This window comes from Natator depressus, chromosome 4 (genome assembly GCF_965152275.1).
Source record: "Natator depressus isolate rNatDep1 chromosome 4, rNatDep2.hap1, whole genome shotgun sequence".
Taxonomy (NCBI): Eukaryota; Metazoa; Chordata; order Testudines; family Cheloniidae; genus Natator; species Natator depressus.
This window is the reverse complement of record NC_134237.1, coordinates 88,610,275-88,632,917: the sequence shown is the minus strand read 5'-3', so window position 1 is coordinate 88,632,917 and position 22,643 is coordinate 88,610,275. Positions and strand designations below refer to the sequence as shown.

Genomic DNA, 22,643 nt, shown 5'->3' with positions numbered 1-22,643 from the left:
AACATCAATGCAGAGTACTAGCATTAAAAATTCCTGTGTGAGTAACCCCACCTCTCCATTCCACTTGAGTGGAACTTAGATGAAGTGGAGATTCAAGGCCCTTCCACTTCAATATGAGCCATGTGTATATATTCAAGGGTAGAATTTGGCCTTTAGACAGTATATTAATTATTTTCTAGAAGTTTAAACTGCAAGTATAAATATATAACAAATCTCTGCATTTTTTCAGATTTATGAAACCAGTAATAAACATACATATGTTGACCAAACATAAAAACATCAATGCAGAGTACTAGCATTAAAAATTCCTGTGTGAGTAACATTTGGTCTCATCTCATCATTGTCCCTACTAGCACTGTTGGTGTCATGAATAGAAGCACTTCTAACTGAAGACATCATCATATCCTTAATGTTTTGTTTGGGGTTTTCTTCTAAGTCAGTTTTTATTGCTCCAACTTGTGCTAACTTCCATTCAAGCTCTGTAACAACAAATAATGACAAAACAAAGAACTGAAAAAAAATCAGATACAGTAATAAAATGCATTTATACATACAATTTGCAAATTGTTAAAAGCTTTTTAACAGGTACCAAGGGACTAGATTGGTAATTGAATTTTCAAATCAGACAATCAAAAAGAGATTAGATGAATTATGACAAGTGAAACATACAGGTAACACCATGTCACAAGTAGCTATTATATGGAGTTGGGTACCTACAGGCCTTTTGAGTCTTTTTGTTTCCTCTTAAAATAGAAGCTCTACTGTGAAAAAGGCATTCTACCACCTAGATATCCTTTTCAAACACAGTGATTATTATAACAGGATTTATGGGCTTGATTCTTGTCCCTAAATCTTTTTGCAGATGCCTATCGCAGCCAGGGTCTTTCTCTCAACATTGGGAAAACCAAAGGTACTCTACCAGCCCTCACCTGCACAAACTACTCTTCAAACTCCACAAATCACCGTCAGCAGAGGACCCCTGGAAAACGTGGACTATTTTCCATACCTTGGCAGCCACTGCTCCCAAACAGCCAGCATTGACACAGAAATTGAATACAGGATCCGCTGTGCCAGCAGATCTTTTGGAAGACTACTCAAACGAGTCTTCAATGATAGGGATCTACAAACAGGTACCAAGATCTTGGTTTACAAGGCAGTTGTCATCCCCACCCTTCTCTATGGGTGTGAGACCTGGGTAACCTACAGAGACATCTCAAGCGGCTGGAGTGGTTCCAGCAGCGCTGCCTCAGGAGGATTCTCAGGATCATCTGGGAAGACTGACACACTAACACAGCCTTCTCTCTGCAGTCAACATCAGCAGTATAGAAGCAGTATAGATCATGAAATACCAACTCCCCTGAGCTGGCCACTGTGTACATATGCCTGACACTCGCCTCCCGAAGCAAGTACTCTTCTCTCAGTTAAGTCAGGGAAGAAGGGCTTGCAGAGGGCAGCAGAAGAGTTTCAGAGACGTACCGAAAGTACATCTTAAAAATGGAGGCATCAACCCAACAAACTGGGAGGACTTGGCGCAGAACAGAACACAGTGGCACCACACCATACACCAAGCCACAGCTCACTTTGAGGAGAACTGATGTGCTCATGAGACAGAGAAGTGACAGAGGAGAAAAGAGAGGGCACAACACTTCAGCCAACAACTATGTCTCTTCAAGATGACACCTGTCACTTCTATGGGAAAAAAAGAATTGGTCTCCTCAGCCACTTAAAAACTCACCAATGAACCCCCTTGGCAGACATCATCCTCGCATCGAGGGATAGCCGAAGAAGATCCTTTTCAAACACAGTTACTATTGTATCAGGATTTGTGGGCTTGATTCTTGTCTTCCACCAACTTTACCAACTTTACATTTATAGTTCCATTGAATTACTCCTTGTTTAGAGCACAGAGAGAGTTGGTGTGTGTCTACATCCAACTATTAGAAGCCATGTTAAACTACGATAGAACCTTGCTGGGCTGACAGTCTATATTAGTACAGTTGTTTAGAAAACAGCCCTTGTCCAAACTGGATTACTCCAGGACATCATTTAACCCTTCCATTCAATGGAAGATCGATCAAGGATTGGCCAAGAAACTAAATAGTTTCCTATTTTGTCATTTCTTACAAACCAACAATTCTACTGAGCGCAAATCTGAAATGTAGAGTCAGGCACAGAACCACAGAACGTCCAGTATTAAAAATGTTATTAGTGCAGCAAACAAATTGCATAGAAGATTTTAGTACTGGCAGTCCAATATAGCTTCTCAATAGCTCTATCCACATTGAGATTTATTTGAATTGTGGATAAACTGTTAATACAGATTTTTAGAAAAACTGAAATATTTCCACCGATAGTTTTTGCACAAGTACAGGGTAAAATCTTGAGAGCTACAGAGAACACACAACACAGCAGAACCACCACAATTATGCTGCACAGTGGGGCTTGGATACATAGGGGGCACATAGCATGATTTCAGAGGCCTCCACAAGCCACAAAGCCAAGCTCTACAATAGCTCATTTTCTGGAAGTGAAGGGTGTTAGCAGAATAGTAGTGGTGGGACAGGGGCATGGCCTATGGGTTCATGAACTGTGCAAAATCTCTACAAATGTGTATAAAGGGAAAACAGCAGCAGACAGCCACTACTCCAGTCTATGTTACAGTAGCAGGCATGCAGCAAAGTGAATATGGCTACTGTGAACAAAGAATCAGCTTTTTAGCCCCATTCATGTGTGCCTGAGTACCTGAAGTGTTCACCTTAACATACTTGTTCATACGTGACTCAAACTGACAGTGTCCTTCTAAAGAGCTGCAGTGAACATGATTGCTTGTCGCATATAAACCAAGTTATTTTCTCATAAGCATCCTTGATGGAAATACGGATGTGCATTCTTTAAAACAAGAAACCCAAATGAGCTTTGAACACATAAGGTAGAGATAGAGGCTACTGTTGCTACCTGGACCATAAATCTTTTGATATATTTTACTCTTCTCAAACCCAAGATGGGACACAGACCACCGTTTCTTTTTGGAATAAGAAAATAGTGGGAGTAGAACTCCTTGCCTTGAAACTAACAAAGTACCACTACTGTGGTTCCTCGCCACAAAGAGAATCTCTTCTTTAAGCATCCTGTGAACAGGAGACATGATCTTCTACAGTGACAAATGATTCTGCATGCCTCACTTTAGGTGCCTAACATGACACTTTAAATAGGCTCAATTTTCAGCACTTTTGGAAAATCAGCCCACATAGAATGTCCCAAGTTGTGTACCCAAAAATTGAGGAACACAAAAAACACTTGTCACTTTAGAATATCATCCTAAAATTGGATGGAGAAATGGAAGTTGGTACTCAATACAAAGAGGAAGTGAATCACATTATCCAGGTTGGTTCTCTCTAAAACCCAGTGATCCATGGTAATTCCACTCCATTTTGAAAAGAAATGACTGATGTAGTCTTCCTACTGGGAAGGGAAAGGTTTAGAAAACAAGACTGGGACTGGAGTATCAGGCATCATATCAAATCTATTGACTAGAAGATAATGAAGTTTACTCCTGGGGGAATTCTGCACCACTGCGCATGTGCAGAATTTATGTCCCCAACAGATTTCTTTGCTTCTCTGCAGAAAAACAACTTTGTGATAGGGAAGCAAAGGGAAGCCACAAGAGTGGTTATGTGACCCTCCCCAGCAACATGTTTCAGGTGCCCAAGGCAGCCGGCAGAGAGGTAAATCACTGTGGGGCAGGAGGCGGGACTGGGGAAAACCCAGCTGGTGGCTCCTACCCTGTGCCAGGCTCAGCCACTAGCCACAGCTGGGCTGAGGAGGACAGGACTTCCTCTTCCCCTGCAGGGCATCCAGGGCTGGGTTAAACCCACCCCCAGATTTCTCCCCCAGCTGCAGGAAGCTCTGAAAACTCCTGCCAACCCTGCTTCCTGCACCCATCACTCGTCAGCTGCAGGGAAAGGTTTCCCTATACACTGAGCTGCTCCCCCATCCGCCATGCATCCAGACCCCCTCATACCCAGATTCCCATGCCAAGGCTCAACTCCCTTCACTCAGAACCCCCCCGATGAGCCCCACTCCCCCTGCACCTGGACCATCCTGACAAGCCACCCACACCTGGATCCCCAACCCACTCCCCCAGCATCTGGACCCCCACTGAGCCCCCCACACCCACCAGACGCCACGCGCTGAGCCCAACCACCTTAACCTGGACCCCCCTGCAGAGTTCCATTAACGTTGCCATTACCATTACCAGAACCCCCCAACAAGCCCCTGTGCATCCAGATCCCCCCCCACCCCGAGCCACCCATACCCAGTTTGCCCCAAACAGAACCCTCTCAAGCCACACCTGGATCCCCCACACTAAGCCCCTCTACACTTGGATCCTGCCTTGCTGAGCCTGCCTGCCCAAATGGAGCGTCAGGACCTTGGAGTATTTCTGGGGTAGGCCCAGTCCTTGCGCTGTGTTAGGGTTGGGTGCAGCCTCATGGCTGAGTTTGTGTCCCAAGGGGGAGCTGCACAGTGATCTCCCACCTCTGTGGAGCCAGTGGCCTGTGCTTCCCAATGCCATGCTGGAGCCTCCACATTTATTTGACAAATAAAATTTGCAGAATTTTGCAAAATTTTTAATTTTTTGGTGCAGAATGACCTCAGGAATAGAAGTTGTAGGAGCAGAAGATGATGAGGAAGTGTTTTAAACTGCTTCCCTTTGTGCTGCTGATATTAAAGATTGTGGTGTGGAAGTTGCTGGGTGAGGAATAAGGACTTCAAGGCTCCATCCACCCCAAAAGATTAATGTAATTTCTTCCTCTGCTGAAAAGTGGGAAGTTAGAGATGCATCCCCTCCCGGGTTCCAAAAGCCTCAACTGCTTCTTCAAAACCAAAATTAGTTTCCATGCCTTCTGGGGGTTAAGAACTGTAACTGTCCCATTCACAGCTGTCAAAACCTCCAGGTTTCACCTGACATGTTCTACAATGGAGATCTTTGTCAGTTCAAAAATGTGCAGCAAATGGGTAGTTTAACAGTTTGGGCAGTATAAATAAAATTCAATTTAACATAAAAAAGTTAAACAAAACACTACACTGATTTAACTGCATGAGAGAGAGAATCCATGCTGCTTAATTCCAGGATCTCTGCTGCATAACTAAGGTCTAGTGTGCTTCATAGGATATGAGCCTGGGTTCAAGTAAACAGTGTTTCTCGTAAGGGTCTGTCACGGAGTCTCCGGGCGATGCTCTGGAACTGCTCCCTACAAAGCCAGTCAGGACTCTGGTGAAGTCTCCTTTCTGTGAGCAGACTGTCTGCAGGGCAAAAGCTCATACAGCTTCCACCTTCCTGGGTCTGACCTCGGAGCATTCAGCATCCTCTGTCCCTCCGTGCACTTCCCACAGCGAGTCTGCCCAGGCGGGGCTCCTGGGGAAGCCGGAGGGGCCTGCACCCCAACTTCACAGTCAGACGTGACTCTCAGCCAGCCAGTAAAACAGAGGTTTATTAGATGACAGGAACATGGTCTAAAACAGAGCTTGTAGGTACAGAGAACAGGACCCCTCAGCCAGGTCCATTTTGGGGGGCAGTGAGCCAGACAACCACGTCTGCACTTCACTCCTCGTCCCCAGCCTGCCCCAACTGAAACTCTCTCCAGCCCCTCCTCTTCTGGGCTTTGTCCCTTTCCCGGGCCAGGAGGTCACCTGATCTCTTTGTCTTCAACCCTTTAGCTCTCACCTTGCAGAGGGGAAGGGCCAGGCCATCAGTTGCCAGGAAACAGGGTGTTGGCCATTCTCTGTGTCCAGACCCCTGCACACACCTGCCCTCTATGGCTCTGCAACGATCATACACCCTTATCCCACCACCTAGATACTTAAGAACCGCATAGGGGAAACTGAGGCACACCCACACTATTCAGAGAAAACATTAAGAACAGTCCCACTTCGTCACAGGGTCTCAAAGAGAGGTGCTATTAGAACACCAAGAACTATATTTAAGGACGGGAACAAGAAATCAAAACAATAGGTTCAGTTTTTCCCACTGCTTTTAGGAACGTGGACTTATCCACACAAAAGTGATCCACTGCACACATAACACAACCCTTCTCTCCCACAGACTTCCTTTGTGAACTTGGGCAAGTCATTTAGTCTTTCTGTGCCTCAGTCTCCTCCCTCCAAAATGGAGATGATAGTATTTCCTTACCTCGAATGGGTGTTGTGAGGATAAATACATTAAAAAGATTGTGATTTGCTCAGATATTATGGTAATGGGGACCAAGTAAGCACCTACAATATAGAGACAGATAGAATAGTGTTGCAATAGCTGCAGAATATATATAAATGGAACTGGAACTTGGATAGTTTAGGACAAGACAAAAATGCTTGTCAAGGGATCATCAGATAGTCAATGAGGTTTTCTCCCAGTAGGGGTCATGCAGCCAAGTGTGGAATGGTGGGTATATGGGAAAGGCCCCTGCATAGCCTGGTCCCATGGAACTGGGTTGAGGACTCACACTTAAGAGTGAATGTATACCCTTTTTTAGATTAAATCCTCCTCCATAGGAAAGATCAGATGTTACACAGGTGCCATCCCCACCATACCTACCTTATGTATAGCATTGCAAGCTATCAACACATACTAATATTTGTGCTACAGTAGAAATACAGAAGCTTCTATTAACAGTTAATTCCTAATTTTTCCTGTTTAAGGTACAAAAACACTATCAAAGACTGTTCTATCCCAAGAAGTGATTTTAAGAATTGATGATTATTAACTACATTAGATTACTATAAAATTATTTTGAACATATTTGTTATATTACCTTCTAGTTTAAGATTTGTCCCTCCACATTCAGTAATTCCAATGAACCTGCCTTTTATCTGACCATTTCTGTACACAAAAATTGTGGGTAAACATCTGTCATGGTAGTTTTGAATACAGCTATTCACAATGGCTTTGATAAACTTGATTTCTGGAAACTTTCTGGCTAGCAGGCTGAGATGCTGGTTAACTAGTAAGCACATTGGGATGCTAGAAAAGAATGGATAGGTTTGATGAAAGTTCTGACACAACAGTCTGAAACATGCAAGAAAATACTAGAATCCATACAAATAACCTTTCAATAATAGAGTTTTTACATGTAGTCAGTATGCTTCTACTTTGCCCTATAATGGGACTTCCACTACAGATTTCCTGTCTGGTTTCTCCTACAAGGAGTCTTATGGCAAAAGGCTGTTGAAATAAAAACTGAAAATATTTACATGAATGTCAAGATACATATACTGTTGGTTATTACTGCTATATAAGCTCCATGTGTTCTGAGTTTTGTTTTTTTTCCACCACCGACAAACCTTGGTCTGTGTCCACTTAATGCAGTTTTTGTATTTGAGGTTTTAATACACTTACGTTTACTCTTATTTGGATATTCAGTTTCATAGTTTTACATTTGATATTTTAAGTTTTTTTCCCCCCAAAGAACTCTAAATAAAGTAAAATTTTAAAAGAAAATCTCAGTATGGTGGTATGGCCACATCATGTTGGTCCATGGCCTTCATGCCTGGATTTTTGTAACACAAAAGAGGGTTACTCACCTTGTGCAGTAACTGAGGTTCTTCAAGATGTGTCCCCCCTTGGGTGCTCCACTGTAGGTTCGGCAGCACCTTTGTGTGTGGAGTCAGAGATCTTCAACAGCAGTGCCCATTGGACCACACATGCGCACATCCTCTCCCCCGTGCTGTGCACGGGTAGTATAAATAGCGTTGTGCAGTCCAACCGCCCTCAGCTCCTTCTCTGACATAGAGCCCAAACGTTAAGCTTGGAAGCAGAGGGGAGGAGGGCAGGTAGTGGAGCACCTGTGGGGACTCACATCTCGAAGAACTGCACAAGATGAGTAACACAAGTTACTGCACAAGATGAGTATCCCTTTCTTCTTCGAGTGATGTCCCCATGGGTGCTCCACTGTAGGTGCTTATAAAGCAGTGCCCCTAGCTGGAAAGTTGGGGCTTCAGAGTGGCTGGTATCGCCGAGGACAGGACCTTACATCTGAGAATGGTGTCCATCAAGGAATCTTGCAAGATGGCATAACGTTGGGCAAACATATCAGAGAACGCCCATGTGGCAACCCTGCATATATCTATTATGGGAACATTATTGGGGAATGCAATGCAGGTTGAGAGCGCTTGTGTGGAGTGTGTCCGGATAGGGGCAGGTGGTTGCTTATTGTGAAGTTCGTGAGACAGGCGTATGCATTGGGAAATCCATTTAGAGAACTGTTGTTTAGACATGGCGGAGCCTTAAAAGCGTTTGGCAATGGATACGAACAAGCATGGCGAGTTCCTGAACAGTTTGGTTCTATCCAAGTAGAACAACAATGCGCGTCTCACATCTAAAGTGTGGAAAGCTGCTTCTTGGTAATTGTTGTGTGGTTGGGAATGAAGGAGGAGAGGTGTACAGGCTCATTTAGATAGAAGGACGTTATAACCTTTGGCAGGAATTTTGGGTGGGGACGGAGGGTCACTTTGTCCTACAAAACACTGTATATGGTGGGTATGCCATAAGGGCCGATATTTCTCCCACGCGTCATGCTGATGTAATCGCGATGAGGAAGGCTGTTTTCACAGCTAGATGAAGCAGGTTGCCATTGGCTCTAATGGACGTCTAGTCAGAGAGCGTAGGACAAGGCTGGGGTCCCAGGATTGGGTGGAGGGATGTACATCAGGGTATAGGTTTAGAACATGCTTAAGAAAACTTTTGACAAGGGGGTGTGCAAATACTGAATATCCCTCAACAGGGCAGTGGAATGCAGTAATTGCAGCCAGGTGCACTCTAAGAGAACTAAAAGCCAATCCGTGCTGTTTGAGTTGACGGAGGTAGTCCATTATGGGAGGTAATGGAGCGCAGGCTGCATCGACCTGTCTGTCACCACACCAAAGTTGGAAAGTTCCACTTGTGGGGAATAGGGTATGTCTGGTAGAATCGCACCTGCTATTTATCAAGATATGTTTTACTGAATCTGAACTGGTTATTTCCGAATCCTGGAGTTATGAAGGAGCCAAGCTTTCAGGTGGAACATCTGAGGATTGGGATGGTGAATGCATCCCCTGTCCTGAGAGAGGAGCCACAATGCTGGGGGAAGGTTTATAGGCTGAAAGAGTGTCATGCGAAGCAGGTACGTGTACCAGACTTGTCGTGGCCACGTCGGTACTATTAGTATAACCAGAGCTTAATCTTCCTGTATCTTGCGTAAGACTCGGAACAGGAGGGGAAAGGGAGGGAAGGCGTAAAGAAGTGGCACATTCCAGTTCATAAGGAATGCATATCCAAGTGAATCGCGTCCCAGGCCTGGTCTGGAACAAAACTGAGGACAGCAGGTGTTCTCGTGAGTGGCAAAAAGGTCTATGGTGGGATGACCCCATCGGCAGAAGATGGGTCGGAGTGCTCTCATGTTAAGCTGCTTTTCATGCTCGTGCAAGAAGGTTCTGCTCAGTGTATCCACGGTCGTGTTCTGATGTCCAGGGAGATACGCAGCAGAAATGGAGATGTCATTGTGGATACACCAGTTCCATAGCTTGATCGCTTCTGAGCATAGGGAATGGGACCTGGCACCTCCTTACCTGTTGATGTAATACATGCAAGCGAGGCTGTCCATCATTACTCGAACAGTCTGGTTTCTGAGGAGTGGTAGGAAATGTTGGCATTGTGGACCGCCCTCAGTTCCAGGAGGCTGATGTGTAAGGTGGTCTCAGTGGGCGTTCATCTGCCCTGTATAATGTGCTTGCATAGATGCACTCCCCAGTCAAAGAGGGAGACATCGGTGGTAAGTATGATAGTAGATGGAGATTGAAGAAAAGGGACCCTGGCACAGACACTGTCAGGGCACGTCCACCACAGTAGTGAGTCCTTGACCTGGGCTGGCATGGACAGGAGTTTCTGAATGCTGTGTTTGTGAGGAAGATATACTATATGGAGCCAGTCCTGAAGACACCACATGTGCAGTCTTGCGTGTCTGACCACAAACATAGCTGCAGCCATATGTCCCAGAAGTTGGAGGCATGTACGTGCTGAGATTTGGGGGCATGCTCGGGCGATTGTGTTGTCGCTGTGAACCTGTGAGGTGGTAAAAATGATCTTGCCTGCTTGGCATCGAGTACAGCACCAATGAATTCCAGTGTTTACCTTGGGGTTAGTGTGGACTTTTCAAAATTGATAAGGAGGCCCAGTTTTGTAAAGAGGGTCATTGTAGCATGGACTGCTCGGAGCGCTTCGGTCTCAGGTGGCACTTTGAGAAGGCAGTCATCTAGATATGGGAAAATGGTGGTGCCTTGTTTGCAGAGGAAGGCCACTACCACTGCGAGTACTTTGGAAAAACCTATGGGAGCTGTGGATAGTCCAAAGGGTAGTACCCTGTACTGGTAGTGACCATGGCCGACGATCAATCGTAGGAAAAGTCTGTGAGCAGGGTGTGCAATATGAAAGTATGCATTCTGTAGGTCAAGGGCCAAGAACCAATCCCCCTGTTCCAGTGCTGGGATGATGGTGGATAGGTTGACCATCTTGAAACATTGTAGTTTGACAAACTTGTTGAGATTTCAAAGGTCCAGTATGGGGCGCCAACCACCAGACTTCTTTTGTACCAGGAAGTAGTGAGAGTAGAAACCGCATCCTCTGTATTGTGGAGGGACTGACTCTGTGGCTCCCAGTTGAAGAAGATGTCTCACCTCCCGCCACAGGATGGGCTTGTGAGCGAAGTCCCTGAAGAGGGACAGGGATGGGGGTTGGGTGGATGGTATAGCTAGGAAGGGGATGGAGTAACCTTCCATTACTATTTCCAGGACCCACCTGTCCAAGGTAATGAGCATCCAAGATGGTAAAAATGGAGCTAGGTGGTTGCCAAACTGTCATTGTGTAGATGGCGTTACAGATGGTAGGGGCAACTAGAGCAGGCAGGAGGTTCTCTGGACCTTGACCACACCTTCAAATTTGCTGCTTATTAGAGGGTGTTTTGGACAGTGTCCCTAGTGCAGGCGATTGTCTGTGCCTGTTGGGAGGTCGGTGACAATGGCGTTGGTTGTCAAACTGCCACTGTGGGTAGTATGGCTGAGGTAAAATCATGGAGGGAGCTAATATTTCCCTGATCTTCATTTTGGCTGTGGTGCGTATATACCAAGAAATTGTAGAGTGGCTTGGGAGTATTTCAGTGACTGTAAGGAGTTGTCTGTGTGCTCAGAAAAGCGATTTTGTCCCTCAAAAGGGAGATCCTCAACCGTATTTTGCACCTCCTTAGGGAATCCTGAAAGGTGCAATGATGATGCACGTCCCGTTACTACCGCAGTAGCAATGGATCAGGCAGCTGTGTCAGCTGAGTCCAGGGAGGCCTGCAGGGCCGTGTGGGCGATTAAGTCACCTTCCAAAATGAGGGGCAGGAATTGTTCCCTTTTTTCCTCTGGCAGATTCTGGCAAAAGTTCCTCCAGCTTAGAATAATTTTTATAATCATATTTGGCCATAAGAGGCCTCATAGTTGGAAATTCGAAATTGGAGGGTAGCAGATTTATAGGATTTTCTGCACAGGAGATCTAAACATTTCCAGTCTCGGTCAGGATGACCGGATCAGGATTGGCATTGATGGCCCTTTTCTTGCATCACATTCACCACAAGGGAATTCAGGACAGGATGTAAAAATAAAAACTTAGCATTTTTTGCAGGTACATAATATTTCGTATCCGCCCGTGTCAAGGTTCCTTCCCCACTCTGAACTCTAGGGTACAGATGTGGGGACCTGCATGAAAGACCCCCTAAGCTTATTTTTACCAGCTTAGGTTAAAACTTCCCCAAGGTACAAACTGTTTTACCATTTGTCCCTGGAACTTATGCTGCCACCACCAAAGTGTCTAACAAAAATAATAGGGGAAATGCCCACTTGGAAACGTCTCCCCCGCAAAATATCCCCCCAAGCACTACACCCCCTTTCCTGGGGAAGGCTTGATAAAAATCCTCACCAATTTGCATAGGTGAACACAGACCCAAACCCTTGGATCTTAAGAACAATGAAAAAGCAATCAGGTTCCTAAAAGAGAATTTTAATTAAAGAAAAAGTAAAAGAAAAACCTCTGTAAAATCAGGAAGGGAAATACCTTACAGAGTAGTCAGATTCAAAACACAGAGAATCCCTCAAGGCAAAACCTTAAATTACAAAAAGACACAAAAGCAGGAATATACATCCCATTCAGCACAACTTATTTTATCAGCCATTTAAACAAAACAGAATCTAACACATATCTAACTAGATTGCTTACTAACTCTTTGCAGGAGTTCTGACCTGCATTCCTGCTCTGGTCCCAGCAAAAGCATCACACAGACAGAGATGATCCTTTGTTTCCCCCCCTCCAGCTTTGAAAGTATCTTGTCTCCTCATTGGTCATCTTGGTCAGTGCCAGCGAGGTTATCTTCGCTTCTTAACCCTTTACAGGTGAAAGGGTTTTTCCTCTGGCCAGGAGGGATTTAAAGGTGGTTAGTCTTCCCTTTATATTTATGGCAGCCCATCTGCATCTAGAGGGGATAGAGGCTGGAGTCTGCCAAAGAAGGTTTGCAGTTTCAAGTAGTGCACCGTTAATAGGTAGGGCAATTTTTGTTGTTGAGGAGGTAAGGAGAGTGTCAATCAGTTCATGTTGTTATTCCTTGACCTCCTCAAATGGGATGTTTAGGGTGTCAGACATTCTACGAAACAACTCCTGAAAGTGACAAAAATCATCAGCCACTGTGGGAGGTGCTGGCATGATGGCTTCATCAAGTGAAGATGAAGAAAACAGGGAGGACCAGAGGTACCTTCTCATCCTGCTCTCCTTCCAGTTCCTCTTCCAGTGGTGGTATTTGTGGAGGCTGTGGTTCTGGAGGTCGAGAGATTGTTGAGGAGGGGATTGATGGAGGCTGGCATGTTTGTAACGGTGGGGGATTACCAAATTGTGCCCTATATATGGCCCAGGGGCCCCAATGTGGCCAGTTAGAGGGAAAGGGAATATATGGTTGCATCCATGGGGGCCCCAGAAAAGGCTGGGTGCCCTGAATTGTGGAAGGGAAAGGCTGGTAAGTTGGTGTCAATTGCCCTGATGTTGATGGGGCAATCACCCTCATCTTCCTCAACATCACTAAGGAAAGAAGGTGCTGTCTCTGTTGAAGAACGTGAAGAGTGTATTGATTGAGAAGTGTGTGAGACTTGGGACATCTCCTGTCTGAGGAGTGGAGAATCCAGAGTGTCAGATATAGTGAGGTCTGACAGCTGTGTGAATTCCTGTGGGTGATCTCTCCTCAGTGCCTGTGTTGAGCATGGTGCCCAGGTGTGATATGGAAAAGAGTCAACAGATGGTGCCAGAGAGCTTTTCGGAGTCAGCTTTAGTAGGAGTTTGCAACCGTGCTGGAGTCTTTCTCCGAGCCGAGAGCTTCAGGGCAGTGCGTAGTGTTGGGGCCGAGGGCTTCACTGGAGCCAGCTGTTTTGCAGGTGCCAGTGTCAACGGCATCCTCGGCACCAGAAAGGAACCCGGAGCCACCAAGGGGGTAAAGGGCTCACTTTGGTTACCCACAACAGGCGATGGCGCCAATAGCTGCTGTTTCACCTTAGCACGGTCCTTAGACTTACTATCAGGGGCTGAGGTAGTCAGTCTAGGAGCAGCCTTGTGGCTCTTGTCAGAAGCAGTTAGCACCACGGTTCTACCTGGGGACGGCATTCCTGCAGTTTGCACCTCAGGAGCTGTGGGAGGGACCGCTCTCTTCTTAGTGACATCCCGGTCAGAGCATGATCTTCTCTTATTCGGGCGAGGGGAGTGAGGCTATGTCTACACTACTGCGGTAAGGTGACCTATGCTACGCAACTCCAGCTACATCGACGCACCTTAGTCCTTCAGGAAAGAACCTCACCCTACCACACTGCTGATCTGCTGGAGTGAGAGAATGAAAGAAAAAAAAAAAGGCAGCAAAATCCTTAGAGTGGAACCCTGAAGGAGGGCTGCAGAGGAACGTTTGCCCTCCAGCACAATTCATGTCTGCCAAGTGCCAACAGTAGCTAGCAAGAAAGATCTTTTGCATTACCTCTATGTGAGTCAAAGGTGAAGAAATCCTATGTAGTGCACTGATGGAGCAAGGAGGACCAACACAGGAGAAATCCTATTTTCTAAGATTTCTTTTCCCCGAAGTGAGGATATGGTAAACAATGACATTATAATCTATTTTGCATATATCGTCTTTCTTATCATCTCATCATCTTGAATCTTTTTTTGCTAAGTATTTTAGAATCTTAAATACTTTTGAAAAAATATAATCATAGCATTACCTTGATCTATATAGATGAATTACAACCCACACATCCTTCTGAGCATTTGTGACTTCTTTCACATATTGCTCACCAGAAATTTCTCTCAGCTCCCCATATTTTTGTCTTTTCTGAAGAATTTTCCATTCTTGCAACCGTTGTTGCCTATTTCAGAAATAAAAATTATTTGGTACAATTTTTTTTAATATTTAATTTACTGTAATATCAATTTTGTATCTCCTAGTTCCTTTGAATAAACCCATCATCATTTATGTTTGAAACATTACAACCATGATTTCCAACTTTTAGTACTTCATCCTGCTTTTACATAGATACTGCTGTACATTTTGGAAAAGTGGCAACTGTTTTTGAAATGTGGTGCCAATTTTTTTAATAATCTATATCTGAATGCCTTCAAGTTTTAATGGAATAATTTTGTGCTAGACGGCTTCAGTGCTGGCATTTAGTTAGTGAGACAACACTTGAAGATAGGAAAGAAATTATATGTACTTACATCACTCTAAGGAACATTAAGGATATAAAATATTAAGGAAAAGAAAGTTTTCAAAACAGATTACATGTCTGTATTGATACTGCAGTGAAGACAAGGCAAACAACACAAATTCAAAAAAGGCCAAAAATGTTTTTATGAATTTGAAAACAAAATTATGTATTGTGTAAAGTAACCCAGAGTTTAATACCTTACTAGTGCACAATTTTGTAATGAAAATTTGAATGCAAAAGCACCAGGTGGCAGTCTTCATTTATAAAAATAATGACAATGTAGAAAGTGAGAAAAATTCACAGCCAAGGGCCAATTTTTACTAAAATTTATTGAAATAAACTATGTCATTGTTTTAAGTCAGCAGCTGACTTTCTTTTAAAAAGTATTAAACAAAATATGTTTAATATATTCTTACCATGATGTGTGAGGATTTAGGTGCACAACTCTGTGATTTCATGAGAACATTCTTTTAAAATTCTTTCTTTCTCTCATAAAATAGCAGTAGAAAGTTGGAATCAACACCAGTCTAGTATTTCTAAATTGCTACTATTTTAGCAGTCTAACGATACAGGAGTATACTATAATGGGCATGGTTCAAATCCAGTTCTGTTTTTTAGTTCAAGTGGATAACTTTATCACACTGGTACATTTATTTTGTATACATCTGTTGCAAGGCATGCCTCCTACTGAACTAATGTCATGTTGCAGGTAATCCCTGCCTCAATTTCTCTTCTCTCAGGCCCCTTTAAGAATTCCACATAGTTCAAATGAATGTAAGACAAAATTCCCCTGCTTTGGTTCTACTTTGTTAAACCCAAAATAAATGTGAATTGTGTCTCTTACTTTGGGCTCAGGGGTTACACAGCCCTCCCCCTTGTGGCTGGTGGTCACTGGGAGATTTTTTCTCATGGTCTTGAGAGAGCTTCTCTCTCTGTAAGCACCTCCCTGTAATGGAGCTGAGTACTCGTTATACAATACCATCCAGAAGGCAAAGTAATATTTTTCTAACTAATAGTATTAATTTTTAGCTGAATATTTAATTTTCAAATATATAACTATGTAGGTAGATTTTCTTCCTTTCAGTTTGTGGATGGGATTTTTCTTTATCCCATATGTGTGAAACATCCTAAATAACAATATGTATTGTGAATATGGCAAGAAACATCTTACTGTACCTATACATTTCAAGAGCTTTCATATCATCCTCATCAAAGTCATCTTCAGCTTCATTTAGTTCTTTAAGAGTCATTCTTTCATATGGTTTCACTAAAAAGAACAAACCAAATAGTCAGCTTTTGTCCACTAAAAACTATGCATATTTCAATATTGTTATGTGCAGAATCTTTAGATTCAGGCAGGAGAGCAATATCAGTGTGAAAAACATCTCATGTCTCACCTATGAATTTGGCCAACACTGGAGCAACCTTGTGCAAGAAAGAGAAAAATAACTGAAATTTGAGTAACTATAAGTTACTTTATATGCTTTGTCATTTTCGTATTATGTTGCTCTCAGACAGCATGACACATGTCTGTATTGGATTAAATTTTCATAGGAGCCTCAGATTTCCCATTTTGTTCCAGCCATTTTGCATCTTTCCGGTAACGCAAAGTCTTTGGATTTTGGCCAGAAGCGGCCAACAGAGAATTCCCCCTACAACAGGGGAAACTCCCAGTGTCATAAAGCAACTTGAGCTAGCTCCTACACTAGCTGCATCCCCACCACCAATATAAAGGGCATGTTGGGAGTCGGAGGAGGCAGAGTGGGAACGAGGCAGGGGCATGACATAATTCTGCTCCTCTCCACGAATCCTCCACTGAGATAAGATCCCTAGACTGCTCTAACTCATGCTAGGATGGCTGGCACAGAATCAGGGAACTGTAAATAGCTTCCTCACAACCTCCCAAAACCTACGTCAAACAGAGCTGAGGAAGAGGGCAGAATAGAGCCTGCAGTCTCTACATTGGCACTAGCAGTTGTGCACATGGATGTTTTGAGGCACTGTAAATCTTTGTTTTGGGTTCACATATTGACTAGATAAGCATAACTACCTAGGCCCCAATCCTGCAAACACTAAAATGTGTTTAACTCTGCACAATGAGTAGTTTTATTGAACCTCCTGGCACAGAGTTAAACACACGTGTAAGCATATGTAAGATAGATGCGGGCATGCAAACTAGGCCCCTGAGGTAATAGGGAATGAAAATATTTGATGTGCCAAGCAGTGGACACAAATTCAGAGGTCTCTTGAAAATTTTGCCCTTATTATTTTGGGTCACATACACTGTGTAAAAATTTGTTTTGCAGTGCTAGATACACAAAACACCTGGGGAGTTTGCAGTACTGGAAATCAGTGACAAGAAGCTAATTTTCTGAGACATATTTTCCTCCTGAAGACTGGTTTTCTGATTCGATCCCCTTTGTTCTTACCAGCCTGTGTGGGTGGATAACTGATCAGTAGTTTGTCTGAACGTCAATATTGCTTATGTTAACCACCCTGTGTGGTAAAATCCAAAAGTAGGTTTTCCTTCCAAAGGTGAATTATTGATTTGTTATTTTACATACCATGTACGGTAATATTTGTTATTAGCACATCTATATATTTTATTGTGCTATTATTCTGTTATTTTACAAGCATATTGCACTGAATAAAATAACCATCTCAAACACAAATAAATGAAAATTAAAAATAAAAAAACACTACCAAATAAAATAACCAAAGTATTCAATTTTTCAGAGTGGAATTATGTTAAAATTTTTGTGTCATGATAAATATTTCTGAAGAATCCTCAGATCTTCATTTTGCTATATTAAGAGCATACATTTTAAACTTTACTTGCCCTCTGCTTCTTTCTGTAAACGTAAAACCATTTCTTCAGTTTCATCTTTTGGCTCATCTTTTGGAGGTAGAATTCCAAAATCTCTTAATATGTCATTCCATTCCGTATCTTCATTTGGATCCTATTTTGAAATTATGGAACAAAACAAAAATCAACAGGTTAATCTACTCCCATATTTTTGTTTAAACAAGAACATTCCCTTTTGCACTTTGACATATAATAAAGGGCATGACATTACAATAAAATAGGTCAAAATTATAACCAAGCCTGGGCAAAGAAAAGACAGCAGTACATTCATGGACTATTCTGTTCAGGAGAGAACTTGATATCACAACTTCTGTATTGATTGCTAAGGAGGAAATATTTAATTTATGAATATGAAATGTAAAATCAAGCATAAAAAATTGAAAACAAAAATAAACTTTCTCTTAAATCAGTATTAACATTTAGAAGCCACCATAAATACTATGACAAATGGTTCCTTTTTATAATATAGAACACATGAATGTGGAATTCTAAAATATATGGCAACATCAACGGGACACTCAACAGAAAGAAACCGCTTGCAATTTGACAAAATTATGTTTTTATTTCATTGAGATTATCTATGCTATCAGAAGCATCTGTTTATTATAACGATTTATTTTGGAATGATGGAACATCAGAGTAGGACAACTGATGTATATCTTCAGATATGGACAACAAGAAAATATTCACTTATTGTCATAACAGATTTCTAAATTAGGTAGTTAATCAAAACATGTACAGTTGACTCTGATATACTACCTTATTTGTAAATGCCACAAAGTTTTATGGTGGAAATAAATAGCACTGTTTTAACATATAAGACAAAAGGTTATACAAAAAAAGTGCTTTATAAACACTTGAACCAACATGCAATCCCTGGGAAGGAATATGATACCTATGAACAAGAACACTACACAAGAGCTTTCACATAATGAATGCTATTTACTTTTTTTGCTTGTTGGGTAAATGCTCATAAACCATTCCACAAACGTGTCACAGTCTAAAATCCCACCGCTCAAATGCTAAAATATATGGAGGACTTGTGACACCTTAGAGACTAACAAATTTATTTGAGCATAAGCTTTCGTGAGCTACAGCTCACTTCATCGGATGCATTCACTGGAAAATACAGTGGGGAGATTTATATACACAGAGAACATGAAACAATGGGTGTTACCATACATACTATAAAGAGAGTGATCAGGTAAGGTGAGCTATTATCAGCAGGAGAGCGGGGGGGCATGTTCTCTATGTATATAAATCTCCCCACTGTATTTTCCACTGAATGCATCCGATGAAATGAGCTGTAGCTCACTAAAGCTTATGCTCAAATAAATTTGTTAGTCTTTAAGGTGCCACAAGTCCTCCTTTTCTTTTTGCAGATACAGACTAACACGGCTGCTAGTCTGAAACCTGCTAAAAATATATATATCTCAAAGTTTGCTAAGGGTGAAATCATTCCTTTAGCGCTTAGGGGAATACATACCTAAGAAAGCCCCAAAAGACAGAAAATGCAACAGTACCACCAGGCAAGAAGAAGAAAGTGGAGAGGCTGTACAGGGAGACTTCACAGAACCTTGAGTACCATTTCATGTCATCTCTACATGAACACAGAAGAGGAGTGTTGAAGATTTAGGAGTGGCAGGTGTGTAGTAGTGGTCCATGCAATTCTCATAGAATCTTCATTGATAAATTGGAGAGAGTCCATAGAAGAGCCATGAGAATGATTGCAGGATAAGAAAACATGCCTTATAGTGAGCAATTCAAAGAGCTCAATCTGTTTAGTTTAATGAACAGTAGGTTGTGATAACTTGATTTCAGTCTGTAAGTATCTACATGGGGAACAAACATTTAATAATGGGCTCTTCAGTCTAGCAGAGAAAGGTATAATATGATCCAATGGGTAGAAGTTGAAGCTAGACAAATTCAGACCGGAAATAAGGTGTACATTTTAATGGTGAAAGTACATAATCATTGGAACAATGACAATTTTTAAATTAAGATTTGATGTTTTTCTAAAAGATATGTTATAAGAATTATTTTGGGGAAGTTCTATGGCCTGGTGTTATAGAGGAGGTCCAACTAGATGATCACAATGGTCCCTTATGGCCTTGGAATCTATAAAGTGTGACATCTCAGGGGGCTGCAGTCACTACTATAATCTAGCTTTTGCAAGTACCCAGTGCCCAGCCACTAAGATGAGGGAAAGAATCCATCCCTAAAAAACCCCTGCACTGGTTCCCATTACAAAGTCCTTGTATTCAGATTTCGTACTAAAAACTACAATTTCACTCTAATGATTAGCTGTACCACCTGAAAGATCAATTTTTGTATTTTTCTTCCCTTCTTTGAATTTAGTCATTTTGTCATGAAGTCTTCCAGCTATGCTAGCAACTTCTATTAGCTTTTCATATGCTGCTGAACTGTAAGTGTGGATTTAAGAATAAATGACATTTAATCTTTCTGCTGTGCATAAAAATTAGTCCGATTCATGATTTTTCAAGTGGGGTCTAAAAGCTCACAACTAAAATTGAAGTAAATAGGAAAGTAAATGACAATTTTGACTGTTGTTGGTATATATTCTAAACAAATTTAAGTCCACTTTCTACCTTTAAATACTGACCAACAATGAAGCAATGAAAATATCTTTAGTGTTTCACTTCTATTCTATAATCACATTTTCTCCACAAAATTTTTCGTATTGTAGGAAAATTACACTAATATTTCAGAACAGAACAAAATGTTTTGGCTTATTTAAGTTATAACCTACATAGACATAATAAAAAGCTGCTCAGATTTCAGCAACTGATAAGGAGCCAAATAATGCAGCTTTACCTGTAGAGGGCAGGAAAACAACAAGCCTAAAAGAATGAGCCAAAATTTGTAAGCGAGCAATGGCTAAGCTTGAGTGGCATCATCCCCTTCTCTCCTTCCAACTCCACAGAGGCACATATGTAAACTTGGAAAAATTAGATTTTTATCAGTAAACATAGATTTTACTGCACACACACAAATCAATAAAAAATGTTTCCATCAATAACAGAAATGTACAGATAAACAAAGTAAAAAAAGTGCTGCTTGAGAACTTATTAGAGTTTGCCTTAAGGATATTTACTTTGTATATTCTGACATGATGTTGATAATTGGTATTTTAATGGTTATCAAGCTTTAACTTTTTGAATCTCAATGTCTACAGTCAATAAATATTTATTGTCTGACCGCGACCCATAATGTCCCACAACTGTGAAAATTTAAATTGCTAAAAATAGAAAAGAGTGCTTAAAATTAAAAATGTATATTATCCTTCAAAATTATATTAAAAAAAGCCCTACAAAATCAAAATGTCACATCTACACATGTATAATCTATTCACATCCGGATGGTCACAGATGGGTTCAGTGTGGGGCCTGAGGAGAGTTGTTCTCTGTACCTTCACTCCCCACCAAACCCATGGAGATTTCTTCATATAGGATAATGCTGACCCTATCAATATGATCTTAGACTCAGAGATTTTAAGGACAGAAGGGACCATCATGATCATCTAGTCTGACCTGCACATTGCAGGCCCGAGAATCCCATCCACCCACTCCTGCAATAGGTCCATATAAATTGTGACTTGAGTTACTGAAGTCCTCAAATCTTGATTTAAAGTAGTGGTGGGCAATCTGCAGCCCATTTAAAGTAGTGGTGGGCAATCTGCATGTGGCCCATCAGGGTAATCCTCTGGCAGGCCACCAGACAGTTTCTTTATATTTGCAAGGCTGCCCACAGCTCTTAGTGCCACGGTTTGCTGTTCCCGGCCAATGGGAGCTGTGGAAAGTGGCGTGGGCTGCAGGGACGTGCTGGCCGCTACTTCCTGCAGCTCCCATTGGCCGGGAACAGCAAACCGCGGCCACTGGGAGCTGCGGGCGGCCGTGCAAATGTAAACAAACTGTCTGAAGAGGAGGAAGTGTTAGTTGCAGGAGTGGCCTCCTGGTCTAGAGCCTCCTCTGTTTCCTCAAAAGTCCCTTAGGGGGTTCACAGAGTCCTGTCTCTGACACCAATGGGGAGCTTTTCTGTCTTTCCCTGGAGATACTGGGACGCTTGAAATAATGTTGCCTATATACTGCCCACAAGTCCCAATATGGCCACTGTGGTGGGAATGGCATTGGTGGTGGCATCCATGGATGCCCATACTATCCCTGAGTGCCAGCTCTGGAACAGTGTCCTGGCTGTTCCTTTAGATCTGGTCTGATGATTCCCTGGATGAGTGAAGAGCGGTGTGAAGAATAAACATCTCCTTCCTCATCGTTGCCCTCCTCCCTAGAAAAAGGAGGGGCAAATCTGTTTGTTGGTGTGTGTAACAGTGCTGAATGTACCAACGCTATATTGGTACTGAGAAGAGGTGATACTGGTGCCTGAGCAACTACTAGATCCTTGCGTCAAAGAAACTGCTGCATTCCAAGAGATCTCAGTACTGAAGATGGCATTGGCAGTGATTGTTGTGGAACCGTGAGTTGTTGCGGTACTGGGAAGATCAGTGCCATGGATGTCTGTACCAAAGGAGGTAAAATAGACTTTGGCACCACTGTCTCTGCGCTATGTGCCAGAGAGCCAGAAGATGGTGCCATAAGCTGAGGCACTGCCAGAGGTGCTCAGTACTGAGTGTTTAGCTGCTGCAGTCAGTGCTGTAGTAGAAGGGGCAGTCTTGTCTCTGCTGTCTTTCTGAGAGCCTGCCCACTTAGGGTCTTTGGCTTTAGGGGTTATCTGCTGTACCAGAAGATCTTGCCGACCCGTAGGTACTTAGTTGCAGCGCGGTCAATACTGAGGATACGGAGAAAGTTGAAGAACGCTTCTTTTCCGAGCCTCCCTTTGTAGGAGAAGTGGAAGCTCTCTTCTTTGCCCTTTTTCTGGGAGACAGGTCCCTCCCATGCAGAGTCAGTGGGGGAGGTCTGTCAGAAACTGAAATAGGCAACTGATGACCAGGAGAAGTTTGTGGTCCCGGATC

At 42.6% G+C, this 22,643-nt stretch overlaps 1 protein-coding gene across 1 annotated transcript; it reads right to left on the bottom strand.

Moving 5' to 3' along the window:
- Positions 1 to 279: 279 nt before the first annotated feature.
- On the bottom strand, positions 280 to 21,188 carry PDCL2 (phosducin like 2). The gene is made up of 6 exons (XM_074952058.1): positions 21,087 to 21,188; positions 17,630 to 17,750; positions 15,967 to 16,057; positions 14,308 to 14,451; positions 6,810 to 7,018; positions 280 to 479 (listed from the first exon to the last, which is right to left on the bottom strand). The coding sequence occupies exons 1-6, from the start codon at positions 21,186 to 21,188 to the stop codon at positions 280 to 282; spliced, it is 867 nt and encodes a 288-aa protein (XP_074808159.1).
- Positions 21,189 to 22,643: the final 1,455 nt, after the last annotated feature.